At 40.5% G+C, this 20,009-nt stretch overlaps 1 protein-coding gene across 1 annotated transcript in view; it reads left to right on the top strand.

Moving 5' to 3' along the window:
• Positions 1-20,009, top strand: part of CHD7 (chromodomain helicase DNA binding protein 7) — a 184,863-nt gene that overhangs the window by 57,832 nt on the left and 107,022 nt on the right. The window contains exon 2 of the mRNA XM_069465576.1: positions 2,249-4,084. Coding sequence (XP_069321677.1) covers positions 2,423-4,084 — 1,662 coding nt within the window. The 5' untranslated portion in view covers positions 2,249-2,422. The remainder of the gene's footprint in view (positions 1-2,248; positions 4,085-20,009) is intronic.

Below are 20,009 nucleotides of genomic sequence, written 5' to 3'. Positions count from 1 at the left end.
TCCATCTCTGCCTCTGGGCCTCCAGGAGAGGGTCACCAGTGGGCCAAGCTGTCCACTCCCTCTGGGATCCCCTTTCACCCGGAGCTGGCTGAGAGCCTCATCCAGTCAGTAGCATTTCCTCCCATGACACTTGGTGGACCCTGGAGGGTGAAGCTGTTATTCTATAAAACAAGGCCGTCCAGGACATATAAGTAGACATTGCTTTCCTTAAGCTAATTTGAAGGGTTATTTTGGTAAGTGGTTAGTCTGTATGGCTGGTTTAAGCTATTACCAGGTCCATCCCACTATTTATTTCCTTGAAAATTAGAATGAGCCTTGAATAAATGACGACTGACTGCTTAGGCTTTTTATGAGTAAATTCAATTTATAAATATTTGTTGTATTTGGCACTGGAGATTTCTACTTCTCTTTATTTTGGATTTTAAAGTAGTTGCATAGTAATGTGGCATGTTTTCAGTAAAACGGCTTTCACGCTCACCTTATTTTCACCTATTTGATCTCTGTATTTGGAGAAAGTAGATCAGAAAATTCATGGCAGTTAGCGGTGGAGTGAGGAGACCTTTGACTTTAGCTGACAGCTGTCACCTGAAAACTACAGACCTGGAGACCCTCTCAGGTGTTATGTCTGTAGTTCTGACAGTGAACAGGAATGTTGTTTACATTTTCTGTAAGCAAAATTTTCCCCGTGTTAGGAATATGTTAGAATAGAGCAGGCAGAAACGGAATTTTTATTTATCTTACTGGTAAGTTCTCGGCAGTGTTGGTTACCCCATTGTTCCTTCCCATGCTCACATGGAAGCGTGTCAGTAGAATTTATGACTGAGCCTGTTTATAACATCACTTTGGAAATTCTTCAAAAAGATACTGTTTTTTTTTAAATGGGCCAGTATCACACAATTCTTAATGTGCTTACAAAGAGAAAAAATAAGTTAAATTCCAAAGATGTTTAAGATTTCAGGCATTTTTCCTATGTGAATCAGTTCTTTATTAGGTTGTTGATTTAATTAGCCCTCAAAAAAAAAAAAAGGCCACTTTTCCTGTTTTGATTATTAAGGCATTCTTTATATTAGTTATTTTGGTCTGACACAAAATCTGTTAGGAAGAGTGAATAGAATATGGAGCATCGCATAGTATATACTGTGTGTGCTGTAAGCACAGAGGATGCTCATGGATGTGTCTGCCCACTTTTTCTCCCTACCTGCTTGTGCCCTGCCTTGTCCCAAAAGGGCTCAAGGCAATGGTGAGGGCTGCATGGATATTTTGAACTTTATTCTGTTAAAATAATTTTCAGTTTTGACTAGTTTGGGGGGAAAGTTCTCTGTTTCTACTATTGAGAATAGCCATCGTCTATAAAGTATTCACCCAGCTAGAGTGACTCTGAGTGGTCACGTGGGATCCTGGTCCATCACAAGAGCCCAGCGTGCTTGTGGGTGAATAATGAGCCTGGTGATTGGGCTGCTTTTGCCGTCAGTGCAGATTGGGAATGTGGCGGGCCCAGAGCCATGAGTGAAATTGGTCCTCTTGGAGAATGAAAGCTCTTCTTTTAGTCTCTCTCTGAATCTTGTATATTTCTGCCATTAAACATAATGAAATTATGAATTTATTATACTGTTCTCAGTCTTGCTTTTCAACATCATTATGGATGCTTCTTGTGAGATGCCTCTGTTGCTGTTACATAGTTGTATGTGGGCTGTAAATATCTAATTTGTACGAAATGACTGATTTTGGTATTTGTATAATCCTCTAGTCAATTTAACTAAGTTGAGCTTTTCACAGTCCTCGATGCTGCTGCTGCTCATCTGATTACACCGCTCAGGGGAATAAGGTTAAGGGCGGGCTGTTGGTAACCAGAGCATTTCCAGGGCTTTAGTTCAACAGATGGGCTGCTTGGCTATATTCATACATCTGCTTGCCTGCTGTGGCAGCTGCTGCTGCTTCATGTTGTGTTCTTTTGTTCTGTTCCATCCAAGAATGGAATGCTAGGAAGTGTAGTGAATGGATTAATTTAAGGTTAAGGTTAGTGTTTTGCTTGCTTTCTAAGTAACCGATCATAATAATGCTTCTGGTAGAAGCTAATGAGTTTCTCTTAAAGTGAACTAGATTTATAAAATACAGCTCAGTGAGGGGGCTAGATTAGTATTGTTGATGGAAACCAAATTCAAATGTGTAAAATACTGGCAGTTTTTATCATTTGTTCCTAATTCTTTGTTTTCTTCCTTCCTCCTCCCCACCTCCCACTCCCTTCTAGGACTTACATCCAGACTTTGCCTGACACTGCAGGGTCCAGGAGAATTAAAGAAATATGGAATGACATGAAGAAGATTAGTTAAGGATTATAGGCTTTGAGGACAAACACCTCAGTGAAGTGAAGCACAGACAAGCTCTCGAGCTATCCCTTGGAGGAGCCGTGTGTTGGAAGAAGATGGCGGATCCAGGAATGATGAGTCTTTTTGGCGAGGATGGGAGTATTTTCAGCGAAGGTCTTGAAAATCTTGGAGAATGTGGTTACCCTGAGAACCCAGTAAATCCCATGGGTCAGCAAATGCCGATAGACCAAGGCTTTGCCTCTTTACAGCCATCCCTTCATCATCCTTCCACTAATCAAAATCAAACGAAGTTGACACATTTCGATCACTATAATCAGTATGAGCAACAAAAGATGCATCTGATGGATCAGCCTAACAGAATGATGAGTAATGCCCCTGGGAACGGACTCGCGTCTCCGCACTCGCAGTATCACACCCCTCCCGTTCCTCAGGTGCCCCATGGTGGCAGTGGCGGCGGTCAGATGGGAGTCTACCCTGGAATGCAGAACGAAAGGCACGGGCAATCTTTTGTGGACAGTGGCTCCATGTGGGGCCCCCGGGCTGTTCAGGTACCAGACCAGATACGAGCCCCCTACCAGCAGCAGCAGCAGCCACAGCCACCACAGCCGGCTCCGTCGGGGCCCCCTGCGCAGGGCCACCCTCAGCACATGCAGCAGATGGGCAGCTATATGGCACGTGGGGATTTTTCCATGCAGCAGCATGGTCAGCCACAGCAGAGGATGAGCCAGTTTTCCCAAGGTCAAGAGGGCCTCAATCAGGGAAACCCTTTTATTGCCACCCCAGGACCCGGCCACTTGTCCCACGTGCCCCAGCAGAGTCCCAGCATGGCACCTTCCTTGCGTCACTCGGTGCAGCAGTTCCATCACCACCCCCCTACTGCTCTCCATGGAGAATCCGTTGCCCACAGTCCCAGATTCTCCCCGAATCCTCCTCAACAAGGGGCTGTTAGGCCACAAACCCTTAACTTTAGTTCTCGGAGCCAGACAGTCCCCTCTCCTACTATAAACAACTCAGGGCAGTATTCTCGATATCCTTACAGTAACCTAAATCAGGGATTAGTTAACAATACAGGGATGAATCAAAATTTAGGCCTTACAAATAATACTCCAATGAATCAGTCCGTACCAAGATACCCCAATGCTGTAGGATTCCCATCAAACAGTGGTCAAGGACTAATGCACCAGCAGCCCATCCACCCCAGCGGCTCACTTAACCAAATGAACACACAAACTATGCATCCTTCACAGCCTCAGGGAACTTATGCCTCTCCACCTCCCATGTCACCCATGAAAGCAATGAGTAATCCAGCAGGCACTCCTCCTCCGCAAGTCAGGCCCGGAAGTGCTGGGATACCAATGGAAGTTGGCAGTTATCCAAATATGCCCCACCCTCAGCCGTCTCACCAGCCCCCTGGTGCCATGGGAATCGGACAGAGGAATATGGGCCCTAGAAACATGCAGCAGTCTCGTCCGTTTATGGGCATGTCCTCGGCACCGAGGGAGTTGACCGGGCACATGAGACCAAATGGTTGTCCTGGTGTTGGCCTTGCAGATCCACAAGCAATCCAGGAACGACTGATACCTGGCCAACAACATCCTGGTCAGCAGCCGTCTTTTCAGCAGTTGCCAACCTGTCCTCCGCTGCAGCCCCACCCGGGCTTGCACCACCAGTCTTCACCCCCACACCCTCATCACCAGCCTTGGGCACAGCTCCACCCATCACCCCAGAACACCCCACAGAAAGTGCCTGTGCATCAGGTAAGGGAACGCGGAGCATGCCTGCATTGCACTGTAAAATTCAACATGGTTAACTTGTCCAAGAGTTCTCCTCTAAACTTTATAAAAAGTTTCTTCATTATGAGTGCCTTAATTTCTATCCTACAGGCCAGGGTCCCCAACCTTTGTGGCACCAGGGACTGGTTTCACGGAAGACAATTTTTCCATGGAAGAGGGGGAGGGGGAAAGGTTTCAGGATGATTCAAGCACATAATATTTATTGTCCACTTTATTTCTATTATTATTACATTGTCACTTGCCACTCACTGATAGGGTTTTGATATGATTCTGCAAGCAATTGATTAATTATGGTCTCCGTACAGTCAAACCTCTCTGCTAATGATAATCTGTATTTGCAGCCACTCCCCACTACTAGCATCACTGTCTCAGCTCCACCTCAGATCTTCAGGCATTAGATTATCATAAAGAGCTCGCAACCTAGATCCCTCGCTTGTGCATCTTCCAGTGGGGTTTGTGCTCCTAGGAGAAGCTAATGCTGCCGCTGATCTGACAGGAGGTGGAGCTCAGGCGGTGGTGCAAGTGATGGGGAGTGGCTGTAAATACAGATGAAGCTTCCTTGTCAGCCGCTCACCTCCTGCTGTGCGGCCTGGTTCCAAAGAGGCAACTGACTACACTGCATCAATACTGGTCCAAGGCCTGGGAGTTGGGGACTGCAGCTGTAGGCTGCTTGAACTCATTTTTTTTTTTCTATTACTCCCTTCATTTACTCACTTACTAGATTATGCACTTATTCATTCATTCATTGAACAGTTCTTGAATCCCCCTAGCACAGGAATTGTGCTAGGTGCTAAGGATATGTAGATAACTAAGACTGGGTCCCTGTCTGCAAGGAGCTGGGTTACTGCCAGCAGGGAGATGGACAGTGGACTCAGAACACTCATCAGACAAATGTTTTTGTTTCCTTCTCTTTCTTCTTTCTCCATTCATTGCTCCCCTCTCCTGTTTTGAAAATACACTGAAACTTGGCTTCCAGCAAAGTTTTATGTGTTTGTGGTAGTCTCCTCCATCTCTCCTTTTATATTATGATTTTTTTCCTTGGGAAGCTACAAAATGTGTACTTCTGTAATACTTATTTTTACCAACTGCTGATTCTTAATATAAGTTTAAATTACAAACTGTAAAAATCACAGTGAATGGTAATTCACAGATGTTTGGTCTCTTAAGAGATTTGGGTACCCAGCATTGAAGGAGTCTTCCTTTTTTGTAAGCTGAGATTTTTGTTATCCTTCAGAGTTTATAAGGGAACAGATTTAAGTTTGTGTTGTGTTTTGTTTGTTTGTTTTGAGACAGAGTCTCTGTTGCGCTGGCTAGAGTGCAGTGGCATCATCATAGCTCACAGCAACCTCAAACTCCTGGGCTCAAGTGATCCTCCTGCTTCACTCTGCTGAGTAGCTGGGACTACAGGCATGCACCACCATGCTTGGCTAATTTTTCTATTTTTTATAGAGACGGGGTCTCACTCTTGCTCAGGATGGTCCTGAACTCCTGACCTCAAGCGATCCTCCCACCTTGACCTCCCAGAGTGCTCAGATTACAGGCATAAGCCACCTTGCCCAGTCTAGATTTAAGTTTTAAGCTCTAATATTCACAAACATACCTTTTTATTATAAATTGGTGCTTATGCCCTAGGTCTATGAAAGAAATTAATATCCATGTGTACACACCATTCTGAGTGTTATTCAGAAATATATATTGATCATCCACTAGGAGTGCAACTCTTTTTGGAGGACACCATAAGTGATTTTACAGTTGTAAGGCATAGTGTTTGTTTTGATGAATTTATAATCAATTTGGGGAAACAAGACCTGTATGTGAAAATATAAAACAGTAAAAGATCATGCACCATTATGGGACAAGTGTCTAGAGAGAGGAAATACCAGTGGGTGAGGGTGCTTGGAATTTGGCTAGGACTACCTAGGGAAAGTGAACCCATGAAGACATTTCAGGTTGGGTGATGGTTTGCTAAACAGGGGCTTGACAAGTCGAGCTTGCTGCAGGAAATAGCCATAGGAAACAGGAGCTTCAAGTTATAAAGTATCAGTCAGGGCGAGATTGTTGGGCTCTTGTATTCTGTTTTAAGGAATTTGGACTTAAATGAGGAGCCAGTGATATTGATTAGACAGTCCACAGGATAGATGTGGAAGCAAAGATGAGAAATGTGAACCTGTTGTCCAGGCCAGCAAGAACAGTTTGTATCAGGGATCAGGTAGTGGGAGCAGAAGGGATTGAAGCTATGTAAAAGTAAAAGGGTCTGGTGGGGAAACAAAGCCACTGGGGCATCTCAGCGGAGAGGCATTTAGTACAGAAGCTTCAGCCTCGGCTGGGCTGGGGGAGTGGTCAGGAAGGCTTCCTGGGACGCAGGACCAGGGGTGTTTCCGGGAAGCTGCCCTCAGTGCTCGGGCATACCTGGTGATTCTCAGGAGAGCCCCGAAATCAGTAGAAGGCATGGAGGACGAGCGACCAGATGCGCACCGCCCAGGAGAGAAGGCGCTTCCGTTCTCCTTGTCCTGCGGTCCCACCGTCCTGGTCCTGCGGGGCTCGCAGAGGACAGTGGGAAAGGGCAGGGGAGACGGGCCGTCTGCGCAGGTGCGGGGAGCGCCCCGGCCCAGCACGGAGGGTATGGAGGTCCGGCCCAGCTGCTTGGCCTTGCTTTCTCTATCCGCGGCAGAGCAAAACGCCCTTCCTCAGAACGGACCAAAAAGGCTGTCCGTGAGGCCTGCGAACCTAGAACCTAGGTGGCTTCTAGACCAGAAATGAATGTGACTTAGTTTCCAGGAATTATTCTTTTCTTACTCCCTGGAAAATCTCTTACTGAACAAGGGATCTTTTTAGAGCAGTGGTTTCTCAGACTTCTCATTCCAGCATCTTCTTGAGCACAGGTTGAGGAGACCCTCTGTGATTATAGTCTGATCCCTGAATGAGAATTGTTGATCTCCAGCTTTCCTGAATTTTAAGAGTACAGAATACCTCCATGGGCATTTCAGAGGACGTATGTCAATCTGTGGCGTTTGAGGCCCTGAGCCCTGGAGGCTACGCTGGGAGACCCCAAGCGTGTTCCCCTCTTTTTCGAGTGAGTCATTGTAGACGAACTCCGAACCTTTAAAGGGCTGTAGACAAAGACATTTGAGGTATTTTCATTATAAGTACGATTATGTTTTCTATTTTGTTCATGGTATTTGCTTTCTTATTTCTGCTTAACTTTGTAGCCTCTTCAGATTTGAAGCATCCAGTTTTGAAAACAACACCAGGGAGGCGTAAAGTCTTGGGAAGAACATAGGCTTTCAAGTCAGAAAAGTGTTTGAATCCCAGCTCTACTGCTGTTAGCCCAGTGATCTTGGGCAAGTGATTTCACTTCTCCAAGTCATCAGTAAAACGAGAAAAATAGTATCCACCTCAAAGGGTGTTGAGATTGGGGCAACGCATCCCCCATTATTAGTACAATAACGTCTCCTCCATGGTATATATATGTTAATTCTGCTCTAGCTTTTGGTTTCTGATCTCTTGAAATGCAAACCTTGCTTTATAATTATGTATTTCCTGTGTAGACACAATGTAAAATGAATTTTATTTTTTAAGGAACAGCTTAAATATTATGAAATATAGCCTTATTTATGAAATACTAAATTTGATTTGTACAAGTATTACTGCTCTTTTAGTTTATGTTGCCAAGAAGATAACCATGGGGATAATTAAAAATTCTGTCACGTATCTTTAAAAATCTCTCTCCCTCTGAATGATTGACATTTTACCCTAGCAAATTGATCTATCTAATTATTTTAGAACTGCTAAAATTATTTTGTATTTCATATATGATAGAATGGTGATTCAAAACCATGCTGGGTAGCAGGGAAGCTATCAGATTAGGTTGAAATATCCATGTAATTTGCAAACTGAATTATCACTTTCAGATAGGCTTGTCAACTCTTATTCTTCTTGAGTTTTTTATTTTTGAAAATAAAAGTTGTGCTCTTTGTTTCATGGGTTCTGAATGGATATTTTCTAAATTATATAACACATTTAAGTATCTTTAAAGATAATATTAGTTTTATATTGTAAAGTCAACAAAGGAAAATATAACAGAGGCCAAAGTTCATCGGATCAAAATGTGCAAAATTATGCCTTTTGGTATATGGAAATAGTCTTTAGTAAGAAGCTCCAGGTTTTTGGTTATTTGATAATTACAGGGAAAGGAAAAACCCTAGCTTATATTTCTTTTTCAGTAGCTGATAGAACAGCGGTTCTCAAACCTTTCATCTCAGACCCCTAAAAGTTATTAGGGACTCCAAAGAGCTTGTTTGATGTGGGTTACAAAGATTGATATTTACTGTCTCAGAAATTAAAACTGAGGAAAGTTTAAAGTATTGACTTGTTAATTATTTTAAAATAATAAGCCATTACGTGTCAACATAAATAACAGTTTTTAAATGAAAAATAACTTTCCCCAAACAAAAAATTAGTTGCATTGTTTTACATTTTCTCAATTGTTGATTCTCACATCTGCTTCTGAATACAGTCTGTACAAGTCATAAGCCTCTAGAAAAGTCTATTGTCCATTTAGAGAAAATGAGAGTGAAAAGGCAAATAACATCTCAGTATCATGGAGAACTAGTGCTGACCTCACAGACCCTCCAGGAACCCTGGCCCACACTATTAGAACCACTGGCATGAAGGAAAGAGAACAGGCGGTGGAATCTGAACTTTTGAATGAAGCACCACTGATTACTAACTCCTTGACCTTGGGTAGGTTACTTAGCCTCACTATCTCTGAAGTGAGGTTCATATACCTTGCTAAATAGAGGCATAATGAGATAAGTAACTTTTTTGGGGGGAGGGAGAGTGGTTAAGAAACAGGTTCTCACTCTTTTGCTCGGGCGGGAGTGTGGGTGGTGTGACCTCACTGTAACCTTGAATTTCTGGGCTCAAGGGATCCTCCCACCTCAGCCTCCTGGGTAGTTGGGACTACAGACGTGCACCACTGTGCCCAGCTAGTTTTTGTATTTTTTGTAGAGGCAAGAGTCTTGCTACGTTGCTCAGGCTGGTCTTGAACTCTTGGCCTCAGGTAATCCTCCTGCCTCAGCCTCCCAAAGTATTTAAGTACTAAACATAGTGGAGACTCAAAAATGATGTATTATCATCTAGCACGTGTTTGAAATGCCTGTTGTAAGGTTTTAAATATAATCTTACAAATCATTGTGTCAAACATTGTGTCATAGTTTGACTTTATTTCCTTGGTTTCAAGGAAATTTTTATCAAATATTGAGGCTCATGCTCCTCTTTGAGAGAGGGAGTGATCTTGCTATGCGGGGGCAGGGAGGTGCGGGTGAGGATATGCCATGGGAAGTGCACTGTGGAGAGCAGCACTGGGTGACCCAGTCTTTGGATGGGCAAGGCTGGAGCCTGTAAGGCTTTCTGGGTAAGTGATGTCTTTGCTGAGATGTGAAGGATCAGTCTGAGTTGAGAGAAGGATGGGAAAGGGAAAAGAGTTTAAAGCTTAGAAAACAATGAGTACAAAGATGGGAGAACTCCATAAGCCTTTAGTGTCCCTAGTATTACTGGAATGTAGGGTCTGAGGCATGGGAGGGAGTAAGCTGCACGGTCCTGGGTCTGTGTCCCTGGAGTACCCTAGGAGCTTTTTGGCACCGTAAGAAGAGAGTGGAGAGCGGGTGGGACTAGGAATGGAGCCATTTATCCATGCACTGTGGACATGGATGAGAACAACCTAGAAAGAAAGCACAGAACAACATTTTGTTCATTTGAAGAGCTTATCTAAACAAAGACTGGTTAAGTGGATTGTCCGTCAGATTATAGGCAAGTCCCTGAGGTTGTGAGTAACTTAAACTGTGTAGTGCACGTACGTGTCCCAGTTCATGGATTGTGCTCTCAGATGGAAAGTTCTGGTGGAATTTTTAGGATCTTCAACCATTGGGTCCTTAGAATAAGTTTCTTTTGGATGCATCTGTGCCCTTTTCATCAATTTGGTTCTGAAATACAGTCATCATGAAAAAGAACAGAAGTAGAAAAAAATTTTACAGGGCCACTAAGGTTGAGGCAATAAGTAATAATTTCCCTGTGTTCTCATTTTACCCTATGAGATAAAAACAAAACAAAACAAAACAAAAAAACCCAAGAGGTGGCAGTATTTTCAGTTGTCTATCTTTCCATGACGTCTTATGAATATCTTTAAAAATATCTGGGAAAACCTTTTCCTGGTAAATCTCAGGTAGAGTCAGTCCCGTACTGAATTTTGCTCAGTTCACTCAATAAATACAGAATTCCAGACATGGGCAGAGTAACTGGCAAATACTAAGTAAATTTATAGAAAAATATGGCCATGTATCTTAAGCATCATGTTTGCAAGTTGTGATCAGAAAATAGGAAAAAAAAAATGCCTTTTTAATGGAGAGTGGATGTATCCTATCAATAGTCTCTTTAACATTAAACTTTCATGCTCCTAAAGATGTCTGGGGAAGGTGGGGAAACAAGATACCTTCAGAGAAAAACCAGCTTTTACCTAAGTGGTATTCAGGGTCTTTCCCAAGTGTACCCACCTTCGGAGAACAGGCACCGAGGTTCAACCGCATTGGAGCGGGCTGCCCTTCCTGGGGCTCGCAGGGGGCAGGCAGAAGACATCGCTGCTCTTCCCACTTGCTGGTGGCCTGCAGGTTGTTTCTTCGTGACGCCTTTGGTTAAAGCAAGCCATCCAGCCTTTACTGCGCTCTGTTTTCCTGGTCAGCAGGTTGCCCTCAGCAGCCTGTTGTTTTTCACAGACTCTAAAGTATTTCTTCTGACTACCTCAATTTATATAATATATACTACAGTTTCATGAGTAATCTCTCTACATTTTGCTTTACATAGCTGATTTATCCCAGGGGTCAGAATTTCAGTGGGTTAAAGTAGAAAATACCAAGTGTAGAGTTAATTTAAAGCAGAGGAAAAGTTCTACTCCAACTGTCCTTTCAGCGTGTAGTCTGAAAGTGTGAATGGCTACATGATAGCCTTGCCTCTTAGCTGGCTTTTATTTTGCAAAAGAGTATTGTTTTTTGTGACTATCAAAAATATTATAGGTAATAAGAATTTAGTTTTTTAGTTTACTTTCAAAGCCTAGATATTAGGCCTCTGCTGGGTGGTCTAAGTAGCCAATTGATTTTCTTAACTTTTCAGAAGCCACTTTTACATACTGCATTTTCATCTTGTATCTTAATTGCCTCTATTCAACTACATTTAAAAAATATTTAGTGCCTGTTGTGTGCCAAGCACTGTGTTAAGGTCAGAGATTGGTGGTCTGGTGGAAAGCAGGGAGGAGACAAAGATCTTCATTGAGATGGTAAGGGAATTTTGTTATTTAAGTATAATTTTCTGGCCATCATTTCTTTATGTATTTATGTCCTAGACCAGCACTGTCCAGTTATACAAAGGAAGCTGCAAATGCAAGCCATTTATGTTACTTTAGGTTTTCTAGTAGGCACATTAAAAAAAAAAGCTGACACTAATTTTAGTAATATATATTTCAACCCATATATCCAAGATATTATTTCAACATGTAACCAGTATAAAAAGTTACTGAGATAGTATTTGAAACCTGGTCTATATTTTATACAGTTCAGATGAGCTGTATTTCAGGTGTTCAGTGGCCATATGTGGCTGATGGCTGCCTTATTGAACAGCACAGTACTAGACTTTTTCCTATCAGTGGCTTCAAATTCTTTTTAAAAACAAGTCAAAGTATAAATAAATTTATACACATAGAAATAAATTTAAGACTGTTAGTCTAATGTGACAGTTACCTCCAAGACAGGTGTTATCTATCTTCATTGTAAGGTTAGGGAAGTGGTAACATTTTTTAGGTATCAATACATGCAGTATTGGAGTGGGGTGTGTGTGTATTAGGGTATCAGTATCAGTTTATGAAAAGATAGATTATTGAAGTGAGATTTCACTTGTTTGGATTTAAAGAAGGCCATCTACATGGTTTCTGTCCTGTAGAAAAAAATGTTTCTCTGAAAGGTAGATTACAGCCATTTTCAAGAGTTTAGTTTCAAGTGGTGTTTGGATACTTTTTTTTTTTTTTTTGGTGACAGAGTCTCTCTGTGTCACCCTGGGTAGAGCGCAGTGGCATCATCAGAGCTCACAGCAACCTCAAACTCTTGGGCTCAAGTGATCCTCCTGCCTCCGCCTCCCGGAGTAGCTGGGACTCCAGACGTGCACCACCATGCCCTGCTAATTTTTGTACTTTTTGTAGAGACGAGGTTTCGCTCTTTCTCAGGTTGGTCTCGAATTCCTGAGCCCAACGCCTCATCCTCCCAGGCTAGGATTACAGGCGTGAGCCACTGTGCCGGCCTGGATACTTTTGATAGTTAATCCTCCGCCACACCTTGTCCCCACACAATCTCTGTCTGCCTCTCTGTTTCTTCATGAAGTTGGTTGGTTCTCCAGGGGTAAGGGAGAAAGCCTTCGTTTTTACTGTTATGCACATACACCCCCCCACACTTTTTTTTTTTTTCCCACTTTTTTATTCTCTGCCGCTTTTTTCTTTTTATTTTATCAGTCTTTTGGAAAGGCAGTCTCTGGCACCTCAGAGCAAGAGTTGGCTGGGAAGGGAGAATTGGGAAGTGGGTAAGGGGACACTTAGGGGGAAAGCATTGCTAGAATTAACCTGAAGGATTTACCTTAGTCTTGACATCTTAATGTTATTCTCCATTCTCCGTAGTTACAGCTGTAAATCTATAGATAATCCCTAAGTAACCACAGGGAGATGGCCTGTGTTTTTCCTTTGTTGCTGAATGCAGCTCTTTTATCAGTGAAGGGAGTCAGCAGCAAACTTGTATTTGTGCTTTTGCCTTAGAAAACTTTAGTAGGTAACAGTGTGTCACCAGGAGTGAGGTTTTATTTTATTTTTTTTCTTCGCCTAGTGTAAAAAAAAAAAAAAGGAGAACCTTCTAGAGATAGGGTATGGCACTAGGGATGGTAGTAGTGGAGAATTTAAAGGAAATTGGCACCATTTAAAAAAATCAACATAGATATAGGAACATTCATCATCCTCCTTGCTTTTCTTGTGCACAGTTTCCAGGACAACAAGAGTGATGGCCGATAAGACTGAAAAGTGTTTACTTACCTCTTACTTTACAGATTGGATCAAAATCATCACTCAGGCAGCTATTTGAAGAAAACATGACTTTTTGTTGCTCCTTAATAAAGAGTATACTATTTCTGATCTGCTTTAAAGTGTATTTGACTGTTCTCCTCCACTGCCTTCTGTACTTAATTCTAAATAATTCTGTACCATAGGTTTCAGGAGAATTCCTAGACTTTAACCTTAACTTTGTGAAAGCAAAAACAATTGATTTAAGGTGTAAACAAGAGGTATTAAACCTAAGCTTTTTTGTTTTTGTTTGTTTTGACCGTGGGCATAAAGAGTTGGAGAAAACTGAGGATGTGCAAGTAATAATGCCAGGACACCTTGGCAGGGCAGAGGGGTGGGGTGGTGGTGGTGGTGTGTAGGGGGGGGTGCGTTTCTCCTATCACAGGTGTTCTAACTTGTGCCCTTCCTATCTCTTCGTAGGCTGGCTAGAGTGAATTTGCAACATTAACGTAGGAATCCCACTCTCACCCATTTGGTGGACTGTGAGGTCGTCTTGCCAGTTGCCAGTAGCTGCTCAGTTTAGGGGGTTAGAAGGTTGCAGAGTGCATTTCCCTGCTAGCAAATGGGGCAAGGAACTTTAGATCATCCTTTTCCTGAAACTTTTAAAATTTGAAGTTACATACCTGAATGTGCTCTTTAATGAGGGAGCAGTGTATAGACAGCATTTTTATTGAATATAGAAATATTTGAAATTAAAGTTTAATTTTTAGATCATGTTTCTTGATAGACTCTTATAACCTGAACATTCTCTTCAACTTAAAAAATTATCATAGAAGATTGTGGGATTATTTAGAGTTATGGTGTGTTTGTTTTCACTGTTAATTTTAAAAGCCTGTCTAAATGTCTGTCAGTGTGAAGAGATACCAAACTTTAGCTAATTACTTTGGAGCCTGCCAAAAGTGGATGGTGGGGAACTAACTTGGAGAATTTACTTTAATCTTGACAACTTAATGTTACTTTTCGTTCTTTACCATTACATTGTAGATCTATGGATAATGTATAAGTAACCACAGGGAGAAGTGGAACTGGGGAAATAAGTAGGATTTGCTGACTTTTCTTTAAATTGGCCCATTAATAAGGTAACTGCATTTTTGGCTGCTCTAGTATTGCAAAGACATTTCCATGAAGGGCAGCTGTTGAAATGCATGGAGGCATTCGTTGAATTAAAGGAGATAAGTCAGAGTTCTTTGGGAAAATGTTTGATTTAGTAAGGTGCTAAGTACTACTTCATTTTTTATCAGCTGTTTCTTTGAATGTTTTCTCTTTTCATTTTAAATATAGTCATCCAAACAATGGGACATGTTAAGGGAGTACATTCGTTTTCACGCTGGGATAAGGTGCTGCTGCAGTTCCTGTGCTCAGTGTCTTACCTAATTTGACCTCTGATTCAACAAGGTATCCCTCTTGCTTGGAAACAATGGTAGAAGACCTGTCTCAAGGAAGGAAATATTTCTGAGTCTAATTTTGAAATGATCTGTCCTTACATTCAGGCTTAAAGCTTATACCTTCAGTTTTTCCAAGAAAGTTAAAAACAAATATTTGCATATAAATAAGGTCTCTAAGGTAGGGTGTCATTGGTGAAGGGGGAAAAAAAAGCAACCAACAAACAGTAAGAAATAAGAAACTAGCCATTCATAGAACCAAAATTAGCCAAATCATAAGATTGGTTTTAGTAAGCTTCCCACATCGAAGACTAGCTGTGTTAGATGCTAGAATGGTATTTCATATTAAGTATAAATTTAATTCCAAGAATAAATAGGAAGGCTTGTCAGTTTACTTCTTTCTTTTAATATTTTTCATTTTTTCAGCATCTCACACCTCTGCTATTCTGTCTCGTGGTCACACACTGGGTGCTGCTGCCAGAACTCTGCCCTCGATGCTGGTTCAGGTGCCTGGGCGGGGGGGGGGGAGGTGCTCAGAGTTGTGAAGACCATGGGCTTCATATGCAGTTAGAACTCCATTGGAATGTGGCTTTTCCAATTTTAACTGTTAAGTCATCTTGAATATTTTTCTTTTTTTTGAGACAGTCTAGCTCTGTTGCCTGGGCTAGAGTGCTGTGGCGTCAGCCCAGCTCACAGCAACCTCAAACTCCTGTGCTCAAGTGATCCTCCTGCCTCAGCCTCCCAAGTAGCTGGGACTGTGGGCACGAGCCACCACACCCGGCTAATTATTTCTGTGTTTTTTTTTTTTTTAGTAGAGACAGGCTCTCACTATTGCTCAGGCTGGTCTCAAACTCCTGAACTCAAGTGATCCTCCCACCTCAGCCTCCCAGAGTGCTAGGATTACAGGCATGAGCCACCATGCCCAGCCAAGTCATCTTGAATATTTACTTAACTTCCCTAAACCTTAGTTTCATGATATAGTAATTGTATCAATTGCACAGGATCCTTATGAGAATTAAATGAGATAATGGCTGTAAAGTTTTTAGCACAGCATGTGGCATTGCAGTAAGTGCCTAGTAAATGTTAAAGTGGTTGTCAATATGAGCTCTTGGAATGCTTTCTTTTTTCACTTTCTACTCTTTCACCTTAAAGTAGAAAGAATTTCCCTTATTTTGTAAAATAGGACATTATCTATCAATGTCTTAAAAATCAATTTATCAGATTCTCCATAAGCCAAACAAAAATTCATAATGTTTTTATTTGGGGGGGACAAAAATTATATTGTCACCCTACTGTATTTTCAGTTGAATCTCTAGGAAATGTGGTACTGTGTATAAAATATCAGCTGCTTTCTAAGTGTTTAATTTCTTCCTAATTTCAACCAAAGTGAAAACCATCACTTAGTTTTCAGAAACTTCAAATGTCAGGTTGACATCATGTTTCACATTGATAGAGAAGTTAGCTGATACTCCCTCCAGCATCCAAGAGGTTAACCCACTGAACTATATTATTGTCTATATATAGGTCTATATGTAGTTCAGTAGTACTAAGTCTTTGTTAAGTATAAATTTAAACTTATAGATGTTCACCTTAAATCCAGTGATCCACTTCACTCCTTTGTTGTTACAAAAACCTTCCTGTATTTTCATGGTGCGCTCTCCAAAGCCCTGAAATGATGTAATGTTTACTGATTGGCTTCCTTTTGAGTGGCACTGAAGGCACAGTTGTGAACTTAGTTGATTTGTGAAAGCTGTTACCACTTAAGATCTTTTTAATGTTTCTTTATCCCAATCTATTTTTTTTCCCCTTAAAAAGTAACTTCATGTGTTTTAAAGTGTGTCAGACACAAAAGAAAAAAAAAAGGATGGTTGTGGTTTAATTTAGCTAAATTAAAAAAAAAGGCCAAGATGATGATTCAGATTTTTTGAGTAAGTTAAGGTTTACATTTTTTGAGACAATTTTTATCCATAAAAGCCATTTTATGGATAAAATAGATGAATTTTAGTAGAGTTCATGTGTTTGGTAGGAAACTGGAAATGCTACCTTAAAGTATCCCTGTCCCTTGGACACTCTTCAAGGTTTTCCTGGGTTTCACTTATCCTGACTTGAAGGCAGAATAGCACCATTGCCACTTTTTAAGGTTTACTGTTTAGAGCTAGAAGAGATTTATGTTAGGTTTTCTCTTCAGCAAAGAGTGCAGTTATATCTTTGGTCCGATTTAAATATAAGGGAAAAGACTCTTTTGTTTATCATCTTCAAACTTTATACACTACAGTTTTAAAATATTTTAAGGAATTTTTTATATATTTTTGATTTTTTTTATAAAAATATTGATAAAAATGAAATTGGAAAAAAGTAAATGAAATTGTTTGATATCTAATGTCCATCAGATGTAATGTGTTTACCAAATATGCATAATGTTTGTATATATTTTATTGAACTATAATCTGTACACAACCTGTGTATTGAATGAAATACTTCCTTCATATCATAGAAATACTATAGAGTGTGTGCAATCCAGGCTGTCGTACACTTTCATTGAATTCAAGGGATAGGAAAAGAAAAACCTTTTAAATATACTTAACTGTATGCTGAAATTTATCAGAAAGTATCTAGTGTTTCCAAGTTAGTTTTTAAAGAAAGCTTACTATGTACTTTGATACCATGCTAATAGTGAATGTTTGTAAGAAATGGATAACTTAGCCATTGTCTATGAACTTTCTGTCATGATGAAGATGTCCTATGTTGTCTGTGTCCAGTATGGTAGCCACTGGCCACATACAGCTATCGAGCCCTTGAAATGGGGCTAGTGAGAATGAGAAGCTGAAATTTTAATTTTTAAAATTTTTTTATTAATTTTAATTTAACCACATGTGGCTAGTGACTTCTGTGTAGGACCACTCAGGTATCACCAAACAAGATGAATTATTTAAGTACCAGAAAATAAGATGTAGAGCACAACTAACACTAGAAAAGAGAGTTTTTTGTTGTGTGTATGGAACCAGTGTAAACTTTGTTTCTACATTTATTTTCTCTCACCTCTTACCAGGTGGCCCTAAAACCATGGGAGCTCTCATGTTTTTGCCTTTCTATGTAGTTATAGGATATAGCAATCCATACATGGTAACACTGGCACAACTCACTTTGTTATTTTTCAAGTAAATCTTTGCTGTGCATTAGCCAATTGCTAAACACAGCATACTATTAATATAATATTTTAAGTAATGTGAATAGAGCTTCTTGTTTTAAGGTATACATGATATTCTAGAAAGTTATTAATCCTAAAGAAGTCTCAGTTGCAAATACTTCATAAAAACATTTAAATCCACTACAATAGGGTACATCTGTAGTCCCAGCTACTTGGGAGGCTAAGATGAGAGGATTGCTTGAGCCCAGGAGTTGGAGGAGGCTGTAGTGTGCCATGATCGTGGCTGTGAATATTCAGTACACTCTAGCCTGGGCAATATATAGTGAGACCCCATCTCTTTAAAAAAACATTTAAAATGCCTGAGGTGAATGCACTGTATATCTTAGTTAATATCCCCTAGATTTTTGGTTTATTAATTAGGTCATAGAGAGGACCTCAATAGAAAAAAATGTGACAAATTTTTTAGGTCATGAAGAGTCTAAATTATTGTGAATATATTAAATACCCCTGAAATATTCATTTAAAATGCTTACTTTTATGCCATATGAATCTCAATTCAATTTAAAAAAGAATCTAAAGTACTAATTTTATATCTCATTGCTGGAGAGAAGAGGCCTATTTGGAAACCAGATTAAGAAGATTGTAGGGTGAATATTCAATTATGAAAATTGAGTCTCTAACATTTGTTCTCACCTGGATGGAAATTTCCCACCTTCTGCTGGAATTAAGGCCATAAAAACGACTGCAGGTAAATCCAGATTATTTTTCGTGGGAAGAAATTCAGCCCTTTATTAAATCAGGATTCTAGAGCAGTTCTGTTCAGTGGAATTTTCTGAGATGATGGAAGTGTTTTCTGCAGTGTCCAGTATGGTAGCCTGTAGCCACTTGTGGTTCCGAAGCACTTGAAAATGGGGCTGGAGTGACTGAGGAACTGAATTGTAAATTTTACTTAATTTTAACCAATTTAAACCTAAATAGCCACATTTAGCTAGTGACTGCTATATTGGACAGTGCAATTCTAGAGTTATAATTGATGGATTGAGTAGTCTTCAAACTTTATTGTTCCCTAAAAGAATTTTTTAAAATTTAAAAAATTATACCAGTCTGAGCAACATAGTGAGACCCTATGTTTAACAAAAATAAATTCGCCGGGCATGGCAGGTAGTTCTAGGTACTTGGAAGACTGAGGTGGGAGGATCACTTGAGCTCAGGAATTCAAGGTTACAGTGAGCTTTGATCATGCCACCCTGCACTCCAGCCTGAGCAACAGAGTGAGACCGTGTCTCCAGAAAAAAAAAAAAAAAAAAAAATTAAAAAAAAATTCTGACTTTATTTTTGAGTTTGAATAAATGCATTAAAATATGTGTATCTGCGCAACAGTCATCTCACTAAACAGGCGTTTCTCACTTGGATGAAATGAGGCACTGCTTTCTTTCTACTTTACTGTCAGGCGACTCCTCCTCAAGAGCTTGGTGCCCCAGCGGTTTTCATACTCCAGGGAAATGCACTATAATAAGATTTGGGATGAGTGAAAGGCATTTTGGTAAAGAGAAGTGACTGTGAAAAGGAAGGTAGACAAGGAGAGACAGCAGAAGGCAGAGAAATTTTAGTAGAGTTTATGTGGTTGGTAGGAAACTGGAAATGATCCCTTAAAGGGTCCCTGTTCCTTGGAAACTCTTCAGGGTTTCAGGGTTTCACTTATCCTAGTTTGAAGACCAACAGGGTGGCCAATTATGACTTTAGTATTGGTTCTTAATATCTTCTACACACCAGAATTACCTAAATGTTTTTTGTAACCAAAGATGGCTAAGCTTGGGCCTCATGGTCCACGTTTTGAAGAAGCTCATTAGGTACATCAAAGGCTGAGAAGGACAACTTCAGAGCAGGGCAAAGACATTGTGGTGTGAAAAGTTCAGAGCAGGTTTTACCATCTGTTGTCCATCTTGCTAGAAAATCTTCACTAATCTTTCCATGGATTATTGAGTGTTATAACCTGCTAGTACGTCCATTAAGATGAATTAGCAGAAACTAGACTCAGGTAATTGAAGAAGTTGACTTACTGTGTAGGCTTTTCAGTACTGAATCACTCACCTTTAGACCTTTAGAGAAAAGATACCAAAGGTGGGGGTGTTAGTTTTGATTATTTTGAGCTACACTTTTTTGCCATCTAGGTAATAAAACAAGGCATGTCATGAGAAAGAACACTTACCTTTCTGC

The sequence above is a fragment of the Eulemur rufifrons genome, chromosome 3 (genome assembly GCF_041146395.1).
Source record: "Eulemur rufifrons isolate Redbay chromosome 3, OSU_ERuf_1, whole genome shotgun sequence".
In the NCBI taxonomy this organism is placed as follows: Eukaryota; Metazoa; Chordata; class Mammalia; order Primates; family Lemuridae; genus Eulemur; species Eulemur rufifrons.
This window is presented reverse-complemented; position numbering and strand designations above follow the sequence as displayed.